Below are 16,302 nucleotides of genomic sequence, written 5' to 3'. Positions count from 1 at the left end.
CTATTGCTGCGGAGTTCCTCCTTCCCTGTGGAGTCTCTCCCACAGCTGCTGAATTTTTGCACTTCTGCTGAGTTCCTCCATTGCTGTTCCTGAGTTGCAGAGTTTTTATATAGGGAAGATAAACGCCCTGAATATGCCGGCTAAAAAACAGTCCAATAAGGGCAATTCTCAATGCAGATCGGGGAATTGTCTACCTGAATCCCAAAAAGGGAAAAACTCCCAAAATGTGGATAAATTCCTTGGCTCCCGCTGTCATATGGCATAAGAACAAATAAAACTTCTGCTTGAACACCTAAGGTAGGAGATCAAGGTGCTACATCAATACGCTCTTTAGGGGAAGAAGTGGTCTCACCTATTACTGTGGACACCTCAGATACCAATCCAGGGTCTCAAACTGAACTCCGAGGGTGGGTTAACCTTCGGCTACTACAGGAGATTCTAAGTACAGGTAAATTTACGGACTTGCACTCTCAGTTGGATGGGATATCGATAATCGATATTTCATCAATAATGTCCGATTTGTCGGTAATTCACAATATAATCGATGAGGCGGAGGGCAGAATTTCCCTCCTGGAGGACTCTATGGCCGCACTATCAACGGAGGTTACGGAACTTAAACAAGATGCCAAACTAACAATATAAGCTTACCGATATGGCGGATGGAGCCGGGGGATACAATCTGAATTTTGTGAGATTCACCGAAGGGGTGGAAAACAAACTGAAAAATGGATTCTGGAACAGAATTTTCTTAATTTTTTTGTGTAGAACGAGCCCACCTGCTCCCGGTCAAAGCCAGGTCAGCGGGCGCTTCCTCTAGGCCTAACGTGTTACAGTTATTATGTTATCTGGATCGGGATGCGATTATGCGGGAAAAGAGGAGGAAGGGAGATTTGTTTTTAGTCAGGCCCAGATTTCTATCTATCCGGACTTCTCTATGGCAACAAATAAGCTCAGGCTGAGGATTCTGGAGGCCAAAAGGAGATTGTTCAAGGCAAATATTCAATATTCGCTTATATTTCCAGCAAAATTAAAAATCTCCCACAAAGGAACGATAATATTTTTTCAATCAGCAATGGAGGCGGATCACTGGCCGGACTCGAAAGGGTTGTCGTTTACTATCCCTATGGGCGCTTAGTGGGGGGGCCGGCAATGGCAGAACTTCACATATTTTTGTGTTTCTCACCATAATTATTGGCAAACTGGGTCCCCTAGTGGTGTCCTAATTGATCTACCTTTGTTTGCGGGGGGGGGGGGGGGATCATAGATGAGTTTTCTGGTGCACTGCTAGTTGGTGCATTAGCGAATTATGTGTGGGGTCCTGGGGGAGGGCGACGGGGTGAGACAGGATCTTTATTTTTTCTCTTCTGTTGGCCATTTATAAAGAAGAACCAAGCTGAAAATAGTCATTGAACATTAGGGGGGCCACTTTTTATTTCATTTTTGTGGGAGACGAGGTGACCAAAAAATAGAGATCCTGGCGTTTACAATTTATTTTTTTACGGCGTTCACCGTGCGGCTTAAATAATGATATATTGTAATAGTTCAGACTTTTACGGACGCGGCGATACCAATTATGTTTATTTATTTTTTACTATGATCTAGGGGGAAAAGGTTTTTTTTTGAACTTTTAACATTTATTTTTTTTTACACAAAAAAAAACTTTAACTCATTTTTACTTTTTTTATTAGTCCCTCCCCCTCTGGGATTTTAACCAGCGATCGTTAGATACTAATGTATTGCAGTATATCGTGATTCTGACAGGCAGGAGGCAGGGCTTAATAGGAGAACAAAGATGGCGGACCTGGGGGACTTCATTAAGCCCCCAGGCAGCTATAGCAATCATCGCCATCCCCCCCCTCCCCCGAGATTGCGTTAGAGGGGGCGCCATGAGCTGCTAGAGGGGATCTCCCCCTCTTTCTAACGATTTAAATGCTGCGGTCGCTATTGACCGCGGCATTTAACGAGTTAAACAAGCGGGATCGCACTCGAGTGTGATGTCGCTCGTTACTCTGAAGTGTCGGCTGTAACAAACAGCCGACACCCGCATCGTATGGAGAGCGTTCACTGCGTGAGCCCGCTCCATACTTCCCCTACCCAACTTTGCCGTATAGATATGTCGGGAAGAGGTTAATGAACTAATGTTGAAGTTTATAAAGAAAGTGTCTTGTGAACCACGTGGGGTCTCGGACCACGTTCCACTTATGGTCGAGCTTGATCTGGCTGAGAAAGGTATAGAAGATGTTTCCATCAGTCGTGGTGAAAATTCCATCCCACGAGATGGATAATGAATTGCCGGTGTTCCTGGAAGGCGACTCAGGTTACCCGGATTCAGCCATATTATCCCCTAAAAGCATTTATATGGGGAATTGTTTTCAAAAACCAAAATATTATTAAGAAAACAGCGAATATTCAACGAGATATTAATAAAAAAACAAGTAGAGGAGGTGGAGAGGCCAAATGTAGACAATCCTTCAGAAGCTCCTGAATCTCAATGGAAAGTCTCCCAATGAAATACGAAAACTTGATACGGGAGGAAGCGGCACAGTCACTAATCTTTTTTAGTGTCAAACACTATTTTCAAGCCAGTAAATCAAGTACATTTTTGGCCGATATTTTAAGTAACCAACGGCCTTCTAATTCTGTCCTCCATTAAGAACCCAAAGGGGCAACTAGTTCACGACGCTGGGGAAGTAGTGGAAGAGTTCAGAGGATTCTATCAAGACCTGTTCCTCTAGACTCTAAGGCTGTGTTCACACAGAGTTTTTTGCAGGAGGAAAATTCCTCCTGCAAAAACTGCTCCAGTAGGTTTTTGCACAGGGGTTTAACAAAAACTCGTCAAAACACTCGTCAAGGTTTTTTTTTCCTCTTTCTGACTGATTGAAATGAGGTTTTGGAGGCGGAAACCACCTCAAGATGGGTCATGACGTTTCTTTTTACCGCGATGCGTTTTTCTTACTTTCGGTAAAAAAACTCGTCCAACTCCCATTGAAATCAATGGAAGGCATTTTCGGGCGGTTTTTGAGGAGTTTTTTGGTGCGGTTTCCGTGTCAAAAAAACTCAGTGTGAACAGAGCAGTCACTGGAGACATTTCACGTCAGGAGCAGGTTTCACCAACGGGCCAATAGGTATATAGGATATATGTTTTACAATAGGAAATATCTTGTTCTATATCAGCAGCATATAGTATATATAGCAGTAATGTAGTCAAATAGGAAAATTGACACGTAGAATCAAAGTACAAAAATGGTACAGATGCGGAATATACCAGGAAAGCTGCTCCGTAGTCTATAATACATCCGAGGTATATGTAGGACTGTCAGGCTATGTTCACACGGAGTATTTTGCAGGAGGAATATCTGCCTCAAAATTCCGTTTGGAAGTTTGAGGCAGATTTTCCACTCCCTGCACGCCGATTTTCGCTGAGTTTTTCGCCCGCGGCCAAGGCAGTTTTACTGCTCGCGGGAAAAAGACGCTGACGCCTCCCATTGAAATCAATGGGAGGCATTTTCGGGCCGTTTTTGCCGAGTTTTGCGACGCGGTTTCTGCGTCAAAAAACTCGTCAAAATACTCTGTGTGAACATAGCCTAAGTATATAGTATACCGGACTTCTAACAGGACAGGTCGCTTGGGCAGACACTAAACATGTTGTTTCATTTCTTTAGTTCTTGATGAAGGTCATAACTTGACTGAAACGTCGCACATGCATATTGACATATACAAGAATTAAGAATTTCACTCCAATCTGGTGGGCCGAGGACTTTTGCTAAAGCTGTGGGGTTGACGGAATTCCATTTGACCTATATAAGTTATATCAGGATAAATCCATCCCTATTTTAGTGGACAGAGCTAATATTTCCTATGTTAGAGGTTCCCGAATCTATGGAGGCCACAGAAATTACTGTGATCCCTGAGAAAGGTAAGGACCCTCTGGCCGGAATCATACCGGCCTATTTCACTTTTGAATACTAATGTCAAGCTGTTGGCCAAGGTTCTGATGAAGGTGATGAATAGTGTCAATCACCCGGACCAGACCGGCTTTATTCCGGGAAGGGATATGGCAAAGAACGTCCGCCGAGTTTTTGCTAAATTACAATACTGGAAAGTGTGCGCTAAGAAGGGTGCAATCCCCCCGTCGATGCTATGAAAGCTTTTGATACAGTCACATGGCGTTTCCTTTTTAGGATTTTGGGTTGTTTTGGTATCGGGGAAAAATTCTTAAATTTTATTAAATGACTGTTCAGACAACCACAGGCCAGCGTAGGCATGAACGGTCAGAAATCAGCGTACTTCAGCTTAGAAAGGGGGGTGCGGCCGGGTTGTCCTCTATCCCCTCTCTTATTTACTTTAGTAATTGAGGTTTCGCCAATGAAGATCAGAACCTCCGAGAATATAGTGGGTGTTCAAATGGATAATAAGGTCGATAAAATCTCATTAGACGCAGACCATGTCCTTCTGTTTATAGGGGATGAATCTTCGGTCGACCATGTAATTCGGTTATACCAAAAGTTTGGGGAGCGGGCCGGCCGGCCGGCCTTCAATTGGCAGAAATCTAATTTGTTAAATATCTCGACCGAGGTTCAGATTTCCGCCTTGAATTCTGTTGAGGTTTTTGTATATTTAGGTGTGAACATTTCTGGGGGTCCCACTGACTACGTTACACTGAATAGAATTCCTCTGTTTGCGTCTTTGAGGGGGAAAGTTATGGAATAAGTTACCACTGACCAGAGCTGCAAACATTGCACTCACCAAAATGGGTTTTTACCATGAATATAAAAAATGTTCTCCAACTGTCCGATGTGGTTACCGGGAGAAAGATGTCAAACTCTAGACGCGATCTCTAATGGTCTAATTAGAAATGGGGAACAATCGCATTAAATGCTCCGTTCTTACCCTACTGGTAACCAAACGGGGCTGTGCCCTTCCTGATTGGAGGAAGATTTTTTTAGGTTCTCAGTTCCGGGACTGGGCGGGCCTGGGGGCTAATAGATTTTTGTTGAAAACACTAGGGGAAAATGGTCTAATATATTTGAAGCTCTAGAAGCCGGGGTTCTGAATTCCCCTGATTTGGGACTTGACCCTATTCATGATAACCAGCAGCGGGTCTGAATACCCTTATTGAAGTCCCTCCTCTATGGGACAATAGAAATATTGGTGAGTTTGACGGCCTCCTGGACTCTTTGTTTTGGAAGAAGCTTCACATCACAAGGATCTCACATTTATTTAATAATGACAACTAACATCTTTTATGGTAAATACATCAAGGACACGGTTTACTTACCTGTTTCTTATTTCTTCATCCCTTGCCCAATTGTTTACCCAGCTCTCCCTTCCTTCCCTCATTTTTGTACCTCCATCCAAAACTCAAAATATAAATTTTACAAAAAGAAAACGGTACAGCGATTACATAGAATACAGCGGGCCGGTCATATAGCGAAGTGTCGTGCCGTCATGGAGAAAGACCGTGCCACCAGACCTCCGGTCCCCTGCCAGTGCTATAAAAATCGCCGAAAATCTGAGAATCAGCGTGACGGGGGACCGGGATATATACATCAGTGAGTGTATCACATACTGCAGGGACTACGCTGCTTACAATTTTTGGTCCCCGCATAACCCCTTCAAGGATTCGACCAAGAATGTTGGAGTAACACGGAGCTGGTATTTCTGTCAGGAACTGGTCACCCACCGCATATGACAACAAGCTCCGTATCCAGTGCGTGGCCGGACCACAGCGTAATGCACGTTATATATCCAAACCAAAACTTCACTTGTGTCTGTTCTCTCACCAACGTCTCCCTCACGCCTCCTCCACCTTTCTTGGGGCTCTTATTTTTTATGCTTCTTGCTGCTGTAGGGGGCAGTAGTTGGAGAAGTAATGGAGAAAAGTATTGGGACCACTCCACATTCCACCTCCAGGACCTCCCATTCTACATCTATAGACATTAATATGGAGATGTTCCCTCTTTGCATTAAAGCAGCTTTCACTTTTTTGGGCCTTTCTACAAGAATTTGGGGTCAGTGGGAATTTTAGCCCATCCAGAAGATCAATTGTGAGGTCAGACACTGATGTTGGGGGAGGGGCCACATTCACAATCTCCGTTCTAGTTCATCGCAAAGGCGTTGGATGGGGTTAAGGTCAGGACTCTGTGCGGCCGGTCAAGTTCTTCCACCTCAAACTCTCCCAGCCGGCCGACCAACCCACCAGCCAATCAACCAGCCTGGTCCTTATGGACCTTGTACCCTAGGGCACAGTCATGAGGAACACAAAAGACCGAACCCCAAACTGTTCCCGCAAAGTTGGAAGTGACAATTGTCCAGAATGTCTCGTTTGCTGAAGATTTTAACCATCACTGGAACTAAGGGGCCGACCCCTGAAAAATACCCGCATTACCCCTCCCCCACCAAACCTTACAGATGGCACAATGCAGTCAGGCGGGTAACGATCTCCTGGCATCACCAAACAGACCCATCATCAGACCCCCAGATAGAGAAGCGTCACTCCACAGAACACGTCACATAGAGAAGCGTCACTCCACAGAACACGTCACATAGAGAAGCGTCACTCCACAGAACACGTCACATAGAGAAGCGTCACTCCACAGAACACGTCACATAGAGAAGCGTCACTCCACAGAACACGTCACATAGAGAAGCGTCACTCCACAGAACACGTCACATAGAGAAGCGTCACTCCACAGAACACGCTGCTCCAGAGTCCAGTGGCTTTACCCCCCTCCATCTGACACTTGGCGTTGTGCTCGGTGATGTTCGGCCATGAGTCTCCCGGGCACAGTGTTCGTGCGGATGTTAATACCAGTGGAGGTCTGTATTCTGCAGTTATGGAGTCAGCGGAGTGTTGGTGACTTTTCTGCACTTGCTCCTCAGCACTGCCCCCTCCCCACTCTGTCACGTTACGTGGTCTGCGCTTCGTGGCTGAGTTGCGGCGGTTCCTTCCACTTTATAATATCAGTCACAGATGATGGGGGGGGAGACCTTTCCGGAACTGTCGTGTTACACCGGTGACGTCCTATTACAGGACCACGCTGGAGGTTACTGATCTCTTTACCACTGACGTCTGTAACCTGACCGCAGGGCGAGTGCCGGATGTTATATACCGGGGGGGGGGGACGCCGGGATACAATGATAAGAGGGGGCACATACGTTACTCCATATATTGTGGGTGCAGATAGAAGAATGTAAGAGGGGGCACATACTTTTCTCCATATCGTGTAACTACATGTAGTAAACCTGGGCTCGTTAGGCAGTGAACGGAGAACCTGCAGAAGAGACTGAGTCGGGCGGCGGAGCAGTCACCATGTCCATACAGTGAAGTTCGTCTTATTTTATTTCACTTTTATAATAATTGTGGCCCCCGGGATCGGGCGCTGGCATGTGATATAATGACCGATATTGGACATTACCGTATACAGCAAAAAGAAGATCTGGAGAATATGAAAAGTGGAAGAAATAGAAAAGAACTGCGGGGGCTTTACTTCTGTCCTTAGTCCTACAGACGGATCATCACGAACCCCCCCCCCTCCCCCACTGCGAGGCTCAATATGTCACTGACGTTCTTTACAGTCTTGGGACGGGGATGATGGGAGTTGTGGTGCTCGTGATGCGTTACTTTGCTTGTCCATGTTCGTGTTTCCGGAGTCCGGCGATTCCTTTGTGTTTTACGTTTGTCCTTTCCCATTTATTATTGCAATATTTTTACCACTCTGTATCTCATCCTTTACGAGTTTCCGGCCCGTCTATGGTCGGGCACTCTCCATCGGTTGCGTCCTGACAGTGAAGCGGTTGACATGCACGGGGATGGGTACCACAATTTTTGGGTTACGGACAGGCTCGCCCGCGCGGCTGTTGACGTTCCCGGCTTTGATACGTTTCCATTTTGCTCTGCGATTCTGGAACCAGATTTTCACCTGCACTTCACTGAGTTTCAGAGTGTGGGCGATCTGAGACCTCTCCGTGAGGGACAGGTATTTCTTACAGTGGAATTCCTTTTCCAGTTCCAGGAGTTGCACGCTGGTGAACGCTGTCCTGCGTCTCCGGCTTTTCCCGGAAGTCCCTGCTCCGTCTCGAGCTGCGTCCTGAGAGCCGTTCTTTCCCTTAATCCGGCGCCTCGTCGGGCTGAGCGCTTGATCTGGAAGGTTCCCATCGCAGCTGTCTCCGGAAGTCTCCTCTTCCTCATGGTCGCTACATCCCGCTTCTGACATTTTTCCTCCCGTCTTCTCCTCGTCTGAGCTGTACAGCTTGGAGTCTCCTGTAAAACAAAGAAGCCATGGAAGAAATACAGCAAAACGCGTGGGAAGCGTCACAGACTTAAAGGGGCACATTCACATTTTGGAGAATTAAAGGCAACACTTTTATGAAATATTTGCTCAGTGGACCCCATGTTTCTCCACTCGCGACGCCTTTTATAGACCTTCTCTACTTGATATTATTTGTGCCCCTCGTTGTGCTTTGCGGTTACACCCTTCTCCTACAATAGAGAATATACAGAACAAGATTTATCATGAATATAAAGTGTCCTGGACCAGGTCGTCCCCTCGGCTACAATGCAGCACAGCAAATGTCATGAACTTTCCTGACCTAGGTCCTGGTGACACCGGTGCTGTCAGTGTCCAGGGAGACGTTTTCTACCAATGTGTAGCGGGAGGACCACATGAGGCATCTGCTGGGCATCAAAATATGTGCCAGGTACCTTAAGGATCAGCCAAAATGCCAAGTCCTAGATAGCCTGTAATGTGGTCTGTGCTGTCCTGTGTATGAAGAGATAGTGAGTGTTATATCCGGTATTGCATCACTAGAGAAGGGGTACTGGGCATACCCTACGCCCCCTAGGGTGAAGATACCACGTGGTGTTCCTGATGAGTCTCATCTTCTGATCCAGTAAGACACATGCTGGACTATTGATGGAACAAGCTGGAGACATATCATCCCTCTCTGAGATGAACCTCCATCGTTGTCCACCCAAAGTAATGACACCAAGTGTAAGTAAAACCACGTCCATCTACTAGAAGACCCTGCGGCAGATGCAGCGAGGTCACTAAGGGAGTTGAACGGTTCAATTGCATTGAAAAGAATGGCGCTCAAAATGACACCATATGAAAGAAAGCTGCCACCCCTCCCCAAGGACTCCGTGTGACGTGAAATTTTGTCTGGGATCACAGGCTGCACCTCCTCCTACAGTACAAGAACCATGGACTCTTGGGGTGTGAACCAGAGGTCCGTAGGCCCCTATGAACCTGACATCCTTGGCCAGCCAAACAAACTGGAGAACTCAAAAAGGAAAGAAGTGATCGTAGAGATCGTGTGTAGTGCATAGAAAAGATAGTAAATGTGTGGCCCAAGGGCTGAAATTATGTCATACCCCATATACCATCAGACAACCACATGCTGGGTGGGACTACCAAGGGGGGCAATTTAGCAGCTGCTATGGGACCAGCAGCTACAGGAGGCCTGATAAATAAAAAGGTTATCACATGACACCGCCTGTCCATATGCCATATTAAGGTAACATAGAAGGGTGGGACCTGCTCGACCTTACGTTACTAACCTACCTTCTATCATAGGATGAGATATCACTGTTATATCATACACTACCTTCTATCATAGGATGAGATATCACTGTTATATCATACACCGCCTTCTATCATAGGATGAGATATCACTGTTATATCATACACCACCTTCTATCATAGGATGAGATATCACTGTTATATTATACACCGCCTTCTATCATAGGAAGAGATATCACTGTTATATCATACACTATCTTCTATCATAGGATGAGATATCACTGTTATATCATACACTGCCTTCTATCATAGGATGAGGTATCACTGTTATATCATACACCGCCTTCTATCATAGGATGAGACATCACTGTTATATCATACACCACCTTCTATCATAGGATGAGATATCACTGTTATATCATACACTGCCTTCTATCATAGGATGAGGTATCACTGTTATATCATACACCGCCTTCTATCATAGGATGAGACATCACTGTTATATCATACACCACCTTCTATCATAGGATGAGATATCACTGTTATATCATACACCATCTTCTATCATAGGATGAGATATCACTGTTATATCATACACTACCTTCTATCATAGGATGAGATATCACTGTTATATCATACACTACCTTCTATCATAGGATGAGATATCACTGTTATATCATACACTACCTTCTATCATAGGATGAGATATCACTGTTATATCATACACTACCCTCTATCATAGGATGAGATATCACTGTTATATCATACACTACCTTCTATCATAGGATGAGATATCACTGTTATATCATACACTACCTTCTATCATAGGATGAGATATCACTGTTATATCATACACTACCTTCTATCATAGGATGAGATATCACTGTTATATCATACACTACCTTCTATCATAGGATGAGATATCACTGTTATATCATACACCACCTTCTATCATAGGATGAGATATCACTGTTATATCATACACTACCTTCTATCATAGGATGAGATATCACTGTTATATCATACACTACCTTCTATCATAGGATGAGATATCACTGTTATATCATACACTACCTTCTATCATAGGATGAGATATCACTGTTATATCATACACTACCTTCTATCATAGGATGAGATATCACTGTTATATCATACACCACCTTCTATCATAGGATGAGATATCACTGTTATATCATACACTACCTTCTATCATAGGATGAGATATCACTGTTATATCATACACTACCTTCTATCATAGGATGAGATATCACTGTTATATCATACACTACCTTCTATCATAGGATGAGATATCACTGTTATATCATACACCACCTTCTATCATAGGATGAGATATCACTGTTATATCATACACCACCTTCTATCATAGGATGAGATATCACTGTTATATCATACACCACCTTCTATCATAGGATGAGATATCACTGTTATATCATACACCGCCTTCTATCATAGGATGAGATATCACTGTTATATCATACACCACCTTCTATCATAGGATGAGATATCCCTGTTATATCATACACCACCTTCTATCATAGGATGAGATATCACTGTTATATCATACACTACCTTCTATCATAAGATGAGATATCACTGTTATATCATACACCGCCTTCTATCATAGGATGAGATATCACTGTTATATCATACACCGCCTTCTATCATAGGATGAGATATCCCTGTTATATCATACACTACATTCTATCATAGGATGAGATATCACTGTTATATCATACACCGCCTTCTATCATAGGATGAGATATCACTGTTATATCATACACCGCCTTCTATCATAGGATGAGATATCACTGTTATATCATACACCGCCTTCTATCATAGGATGAGATATCACTGTTATATCATACACCGCCTTCTATCATAGGATGAGATATCACTGTTATATCATACACCGCCTTCTATCATAGGATGAGCTATCACTGTTATATCATACACCACCTTCTATCATAGGATGAGATATCACTGTTATATCATCCACTACCTTCTATCATAGGATGAGATATCACTGTTATATCATACACCACCTTCTATCATAGGATGAGATATCACTGTTATATCATACACTACCTTCTATCATAGGGTGAGATATCACTGTTATATCATACACCGCCTTCTATCATAGGATGAGATATCACTGTTATATCATACACCGCCTTCTATCATAGGATGAGCTATCACTGTTATATCATACACCGCCTTCTATCATAGGATGAGATATCACTGTTATATCATACACCGCCTTCTATCATAGGATGAGATATCACTGTTATATCATACACCGCCTTCTATCATAGGATGAGATATCACTGTTATATCATACACCGCCTTCTATCATAGGATGAGATATCACTGTTATATCATACACCGCCTTCTATCATAGGATGAGATATCACTGTTATATCATACACCGCCTTCTATCATAGGATGAGATATCACTGTTATATCATACACCGCCTTGTATCATAAGATGAGATATCACTGTTATATAATACACCGCCTTCTATCATAGGATGAGATATCACTGTTATATCATACACCACCTTCTATCATAGGATGAGATATCACTGTTATATCATACACCACCTTCTATCATAGGATGAGATATCACTGTTATATCATACACCGCCTTCTATCATAGGATGAGATATCACTGTTATATCATACACCGCCTTCTATCATAGGAAGAGATATCACTGTTATATCATACACCACCTTCTATCATAGGATGAGATATCACTGTTATATCATACACCACCTTCTATCATAGGATGAGATATCACTGTTATATCATACACCGCCTTCTATCATAGGATGAGATATCACTGTTATATCATACACCGCCTTCTATCATAGGATGAGATATCACTGTTATATCATACACCGCCTTCTATCATAGGAAGAGATATCACTGTTATATCATACACCGCCTTCTATCATAGGATGAGATATCACTGTTATATCATACACCACCTTCTATCATAGGATGAGATATCACTGTTATATCATACACCACCTTCTATCATAGGATGAGATATCACTGTTATATCATACACCGCCTTCTATCATAGGATGAGATATCACTGTTATATCATACACCGCCTTCTATCATAGGATGAGATATCACTGTTATATCATACACCACCTTCTATCATAGGATGAGATATCACTGTTATATCATACACCACCTTCTATCATAGGATGAGATATCACTGTTATATCATACACCACCTACTATCATAGGATGAGATATCACTGTTATATCATACACCACCTTCTATCATAGGATGAGATATCACTGTTATATCATACACCACCTTCTATCATAGGATGAGATATCACTGTTATATCATACACCACCTTCTATCATAGGATGAGATATCACTGTTATATCATACACTACCTACTATCATAGGATGAGATATCACTGTTATATCATACACCACCTTCTATCATAGGATGAGATATCACTGTTATATCATACACCGCCTTCTATCATAGGATGAGATATCACTGTTATATCATACACTACCTTCTATCATAGGATAAGATATCACTGTTATATCATACACCACCTTCTATCATAGGATGAGATATCACTGTTATATCATACACCGCCTTCTATCATAGGATGAGATATCACTGTTATATCATACACTACCTTCTATCATAGGATGAGATATCACTGTTATATCATACACCGCCTTCTATCATAGGGTGAGATATCACTGTTATATCATACTCTACCTTCTATCATAGGATGAGCTATCACTGTTATATCATCCACTACCTTCTATCATAGGATGAGATATCACTGTTATATCATACACCACCTTCTATCATAGGATGAGATATCACTGTTATATCATACAATACCTTCTATCATAGGATGAGATATCACTGTTATATCATACACCACCTTCTATCATAGGATGATGAGATATCACTGTTATATCATACACCGCCTTCTATCATAGGATGAGCTATCACTGTTATATCATCCACTACCTTCTATCATAGGATGAGATATCACTGTTATATCATACACCACCTTCTATCATAGGATGAGATATCACTGTTATATCATACACTACCTTCTATCATAGGATGAGATATCACTGTTATATCATACACCGCCTTCTATCATAGGATGAGATATCACTGTTATATCATACACCGCCTTCTATCATAGGATGAGATATCACTGTTATATCATACACCACCTTCTATCATAGGGTGAGATATCACTGTTATATCATACACCACCTTCTATCATAGGATGAGATATCACTGTTATATCATACACCGCCTTCTATCATAGGATGAGATATCACTGTTATATCATACACTACCTTCTATCATAGGATGAGATATCACTGTTATATCATACACCGCCTTCTATCATAGGGTGAGATATCACTGTTATATCATACTCTACCTTCTATCATAGGATGAGCTATCACTGTTATATCATCCACTACCTTCTATCATAGGATGAGATATCACTGTTATATCATACACCACCTTCTATCATAGGATGAGATATCACTGTTATATCATACAATACCTTCTATCATAGGATGAGATATCACTGTTATATCATACACCACCTTCTATCATAGGATGATGAGATATCACTGTTATATCATACACCGCCTTCTATCATAGGATGAGCTATCACTGTTATATCATCCACTACCTTCTATCATAGGATGAGATATCACTGTTATATCATACACCACCTTCTATCATAGGATGAGATATCACTGTTATATCATACACTACCTTCTATCATAGGATGAGATATCACTGTTATATCATACACCGCCTTCTATCATAGGATGAGATATCACTGTTATATCATACACCGCCTTCTATCATAGGATGAGATATCACTGTTATATCATACACCACCTTCTATCATAGGGTGAGATATCACTGTTATATCATACACCGCCTTCTATCATAGGATGAGATATCACTGTTATATCATACACCGCCTTCTATCATAGGATGAGCTATCACTGTTATATCATACACCGCCTTCTATCATAGGATGAGATATCACTGTTATATCATACACCGCCTTCTATCATAGGATGAGATATCACTGTTATATCATACACCACCTTCTATCATAGGATGAGATATCACTGTTATATCATACACCACCTTCTATCATAGGATGAGATATCCCTGTTATATCATACACCGCCTTCTATCATAAGATGAGATATCACTGTTATATCATCCACTACATTCTATCATAGGATGATGAGATATCACTGTTATATCATACACCGCCTTCTATCATAGGATGAGATATCACTGTTATATCATACACTACCTTCTATCATAGGATGAGATATCACTGTTATATCATACACCGTCTTCTATCATAGGATGAGATATCACTGTTATATCATACACTACCTTCTATCATAGGATGAGATATCACTGTTATATCATACACTGCCTTCTATCATAGGGTGAGATATCACTGTTATATCATACTCTACCTTCTATCATAGGATGAGGTATCACTGTTATATCATACACCACCTTCTATCATAGGATGAGATATCACTGTTATATCATACACTACCTTCTATCATAGGATGAGATATCACTGTTATATCATACACCGCCTTCTATCATAGGATGAGATATCACTGTTATATCATACACCGCCTTCTATCATAGGATGAGATATCCCTGTTATATCATACACTGCCTTCTATCATAGGATGAGATATCACTGTTATATCATACACTACCTTCTATCATAGGAAGAGATATCACTGTTATATCATACACCGCCTTCTATCATAGGATGAGATATCACTGTTATATCATACACCACCTTCTATCATAGGATGAGATATCACTGTTATATCATACACCGCCTTCTATCATAGGATGAGATATCACTGTTATATCATACACTACCTTCTATCATAGGATAAGATATCACTGTTATATCATACACCACCTTCTATCATAGGATGAGATATCACTGTTATATCATACACCGCCTTCTATCATAGGATAAGATATCACTGTTATATCATACACCGCCTTCTATCATAGGATGAGATATCACTGTTATATCATACACCACCTTCTATCATAAGATGAGATATCACTGTTATATCATACACTACCTTCTATCATAGGATGAGATATCACTGTTATATCATACACCGCCTTCTATCATAGGATGAGATATCACTGTTATATCATACACTGCCTTCTATCATAGGATGAGCTATCACTGTTATATCATACACTACCTTCTATCATAGGCTGAGATATCACTGTTATATCATACACCACCTTCTATCATAGGCTGAGATATCACTGTTATATCATACACCACCTTCTATCATAAGATGAGATATCACTGTTATATCATACACTACCTTCTATCATAGGATGAGGTATCACTGTTATATCATACACCACCTTCTATCATAGTATGAGATATCACTGTTATATCATACACCGCCTTCTATCATAGGATGAGATATCACTGTTATATCATACACTACATTCTATCATAGGATGATGAGATATCACTGTTATATCATACACTACCTTCTATCATAGGATGAGATATCACTGTTATATCATACACTACCTTCTATCATAGGATGAGATATCACTGTTATATCATACACTACCTTCTATCATAGGATGAGATATCACTGTTATATCATACACCGCCTTCTATCATAGGATGAGA

General features: G+C 41.7%; 1 protein-coding gene across 1 annotated transcript in view; it reads right to left on the bottom strand.

Annotated features, from left to right (window-relative positions):
• Positions 1 to 6,634: 6,634 nt before the first annotated feature.
• Positions 6,635 to 16,302, bottom strand: part of GBX1 (gastrulation brain homeobox 1) — a 48,498-nt gene continuing 38,830 nt past the window's right edge. The window contains exon 2 of the mRNA XM_075847578.1: positions 6,635 to 8,263. Within this exon, the coding sequence (XP_075703693.1) occupies positions 7,752 to 8,263 (512 nt within the window). The 3' untranslated portion in view covers positions 6,635 to 7,751. The remainder of the gene's footprint in view (positions 8,264 to 16,302) is intronic.

The sequence above is a fragment of the Rhinoderma darwinii genome, assembly GCF_050947455.1.
Source record: "Rhinoderma darwinii isolate aRhiDar2 chromosome 5 unlocalized genomic scaffold, aRhiDar2.hap1 SUPER_5_unloc_3, whole genome shotgun sequence".
NCBI classification, from domain to species: Eukaryota; Metazoa; Chordata; class Amphibia; order Anura; family Rhinodermatidae; genus Rhinoderma; species Rhinoderma darwinii.
Note: the sequence above shows the minus strand (reverse complement) of the source record. Positions and strands in the feature narration are given on the sequence as shown.